The following is a 2890-nucleotide window of genomic DNA, read 5'->3' as shown; positions in this document are numbered from 1 at the left end:
ACCCCAATTCCACAAACTTTTCTCCCACACAAAACACATAACATTCTGGTTTTTCAAGACAGAGTTTCTCTGTGTAGCCCTGGTTGTCCTGGAGCTCACTCTGTAGACCAGGCTGGCCTCGAACTCAGAAATCCGCCTGCCTCTGCCTCCCAAGTGCTGGGATTAAAGGCGTGCACCACCCTGGCAGTGTAGAAGTCTTAGGAATCCTTCCTTGATCCTGAACCTGTATCTCCCTGTGTTTCCAGAAAATGTGACTGCACCGTATATCGAGCTGCCAACCTTGTCCCTTGTGGAGAACGCCACCTCTGTGACGCTGACCTGCAAAACCAGCCACCAGGGGGTTGATGTCCGTTGGTATCTGAAGGGTCAGCCGCTCAGGCCTAGTGAGCACCTGACACTGTCATCCCAAAACAGAACCCTGACCATCCACGGCCTTCAGAGAAATGATACTGGGCCCTATGAATGTGAGGTGTGGAACTGGGGTAGCCAGGCACGCAGCGAACCCCTGAAGCTCACCATCAACTGTGAGTGGCTGGGTCTGGGTCTCTGCCTCCCTCCCTCCCTCCCTCCCTCCCTCCCTCCCTCCCTCCCTCCCTTCCTCTTTCCTTCCCTCTCTCCCTCCTTTCCCTATACCTGCCTCTTTAAGGAGTCAATTCTTTCTGGATGCAGTGGTACACACTTATAATCTCAGCACATGGGAGGCTAAGATAGAAGGAGTTTAAATTTGAGGTCAGCAATGATCTGAAAAGGCAAACACATAAAAGTAACAAAAAAGAAAAAAAGAGAAGAAAGGGAAAGGGAAGGAAAAGAGAAAGCCAGACCTTTTAAGTGGTCAGCCGTTCACCCAGTGGTTCTCACCCTGTAGGTTCACCAGCCCTTTGGCAACCCTCTATCTCCAAAAATTTACATTACAATTCATAACAGTAGCAAAATTACTGTTATGAAGTAGCAACAAAATAATTTTTTTTTTCTGGTGGTGGTGGTGGTGGTGGTGGTGGGGTCACCACAACATGAGGAACTGTAAGGGTTGTAGTCCTGAGAAGGTTGAGAACCACTGAACCCTTTTGCATGCCGGCATGGATCTCGGGGCTGGACAGAGCTGTCTCAGGCATTCTGCAACTTGTAGTGTAGCCGACAGACCCTAAAGAGATTAACAAGGGCCAGCATGATGGCTCAGGGTGCAAAGGTGCTTGCCCCAAAGCCTGACGACTTGAGTTCAATCCTCAGGACCCACAGAGTGGAAGGAGAGGACCAGTTCCTGCAAGTTGTCCTCCACACGGATGTCATGCCACACACATTTTCCTACTCACAGAGACAAGAGGTACAGGCTGATAAAATAGATAAGAGAGAACACTGCACCGGCCCATACACGCCCACACACGAACACTTGTGTATCCACAATTTCAAACAAAGGTCAAAGCTGGGTGGGGTGGCATATGCCTACCCAGCACTCTGGAAGCAGAGGCAGGTGGATCTCTGTGAGTTAGAGACCCTCATGGTCTCCATGGTGAGTTCCAGGATAGCCAGGGCTACACAGAGAGACCTTGTCAATAAGTAAACAAATAAACAAACATTTAAGACTAAATAAAATAACAGAAGCCAGAAGAGCCTGTGTTTTCCATGTGAACGCTGGAATTCCTGTAGTTCAATCCAAGGAGGAAAGCTAAACCGCCTGTGGGTGTACATGGCAACAATCCCACTATTCAAGACATGGAGGCTGGAGGGTCAGGAGTTCAAGGCCATTCTTGGCTAAAGAGTGAGTTTGAGAATAGCCTTTGCTACTGGAGTCTGTCGCAAAACGAAGTGAAACCAATAAACTGCCAGGCAGTGGTGGTGTAACCCTTAATCCCAGCACTCAGGAGGCAGAGGCAGGTAGATCTCTGTGAGTTTGAGGCCAGCCTGGTCTACAGAGTGAGTTCCAGGAAGGCTAGGGCTACACAGAAAAAAAAATCTGGTAATTTTGCCTGTGCCATTGGAGACTCATGATGTGTGACTTTGCAGATGGCCCCGACCGAGTGGACATCACCCAGGGGTCAGCGTCTGGAGTGATCAGCACCATTGAGGCAGCGTTCAACTCCAGCCTGACCCTGCACTGCCGGGCTGACTCCAAACCAGATGCCAGGTATCACTGGACCCACGAGCACTCCTCTGAGGTAGTTGCTGGGGACCAACTGAGCATTGAGGCTCTGAGGCAGGAGCATCAGGGCATTTACAGCTGTACAAGTTCCAATGACGTCACCGGCCTGGCCCGATCTGCCTCTGTCCTGGTCATGGTGGTAGGTGAGTTGTTCAATGTTCCTTTCATCTTGGAATCCACCTGGTTGTTCCCTATGTGGCTCTAGTCACCTGTCTGTCTTCTATCATGGCCGGAAGTGTGACGGTGACTTGCTAGATTTCCAGGCCAGAGTCACAGAATCCCAACACCTCATGCTCAGACAGCCTGGACTTTCTATTGTGTGTTCCAGCAACTTCTCTGAGCTGTTTGAATCTCATCTTTTTTTACCTGTAAACTGGTTTAGTCTGTTACTTAAAAAGTTCTTTAATTATATGGATGTGTGTCTGTGTGGGTATGTGCACATGAATGCACATGCCCGCAGCGGCCAGAAGAGGGCGTCAGACTGCCTGGTGCTGCTGATATATAGGCAGTGTGAGCTGCCAGACCTGGACACTGGGAAATTGAGGTTGGGACCTCTTCAAAAGCAGTATGTGCCCTTAACCACTGAGTCATTCCTGCAGTCTCATGATACTACTTTTTTTTTGGTGACAGGTTCTCTCTGTGTAGCCCAGGCTGGCCCTAGACCTGACCTTTCCTTTCCTTTCCTTTCCTTTCCTTTCCTTTCCTTTCCTTTCCTTTCCTTTCCTTTCCTTTCCTTCCCTTCCCTTCCCTTCC

The 2890-nt window shown here is 49.6% G+C and overlaps 1 protein-coding gene across 1 annotated transcript in view; it reads left to right on the top strand.

Annotated features, from left to right (window-relative positions):
* Window positions 1–245: 245 nt before the first annotated feature.
* The window catches only part of Ceacam20 (carcinoembryonic antigen related cell adhesion molecule 20), a gene marked incomplete at its 5' end in the record, with an annotated part of 12320 nt that continues 9675 nt past the window's right edge, over window positions 246–2890 (top strand). Inside the window, 2 exon segments of the mRNA XM_028782582.1 lie at window positions 246–524; window positions 2002–2280. Of these exon segments, the coding sequence (XP_028638415.1) occupies window positions 246–524; window positions 2002–2280 (558 nt within the window).

The sequence above is a fragment of the Grammomys surdaster genome, unplaced genomic scaffold (assembly GCF_004785775.1).
Source record: "Grammomys surdaster isolate TR1022 unplaced genomic scaffold, NIH_TR_1.0 805, whole genome shotgun sequence".
NCBI lineage: Eukaryota > Metazoa > Chordata > Mammalia > Rodentia > Muridae > Grammomys > Grammomys surdaster.
This window is presented reverse-complemented; position numbering and strand designations above follow the sequence as displayed.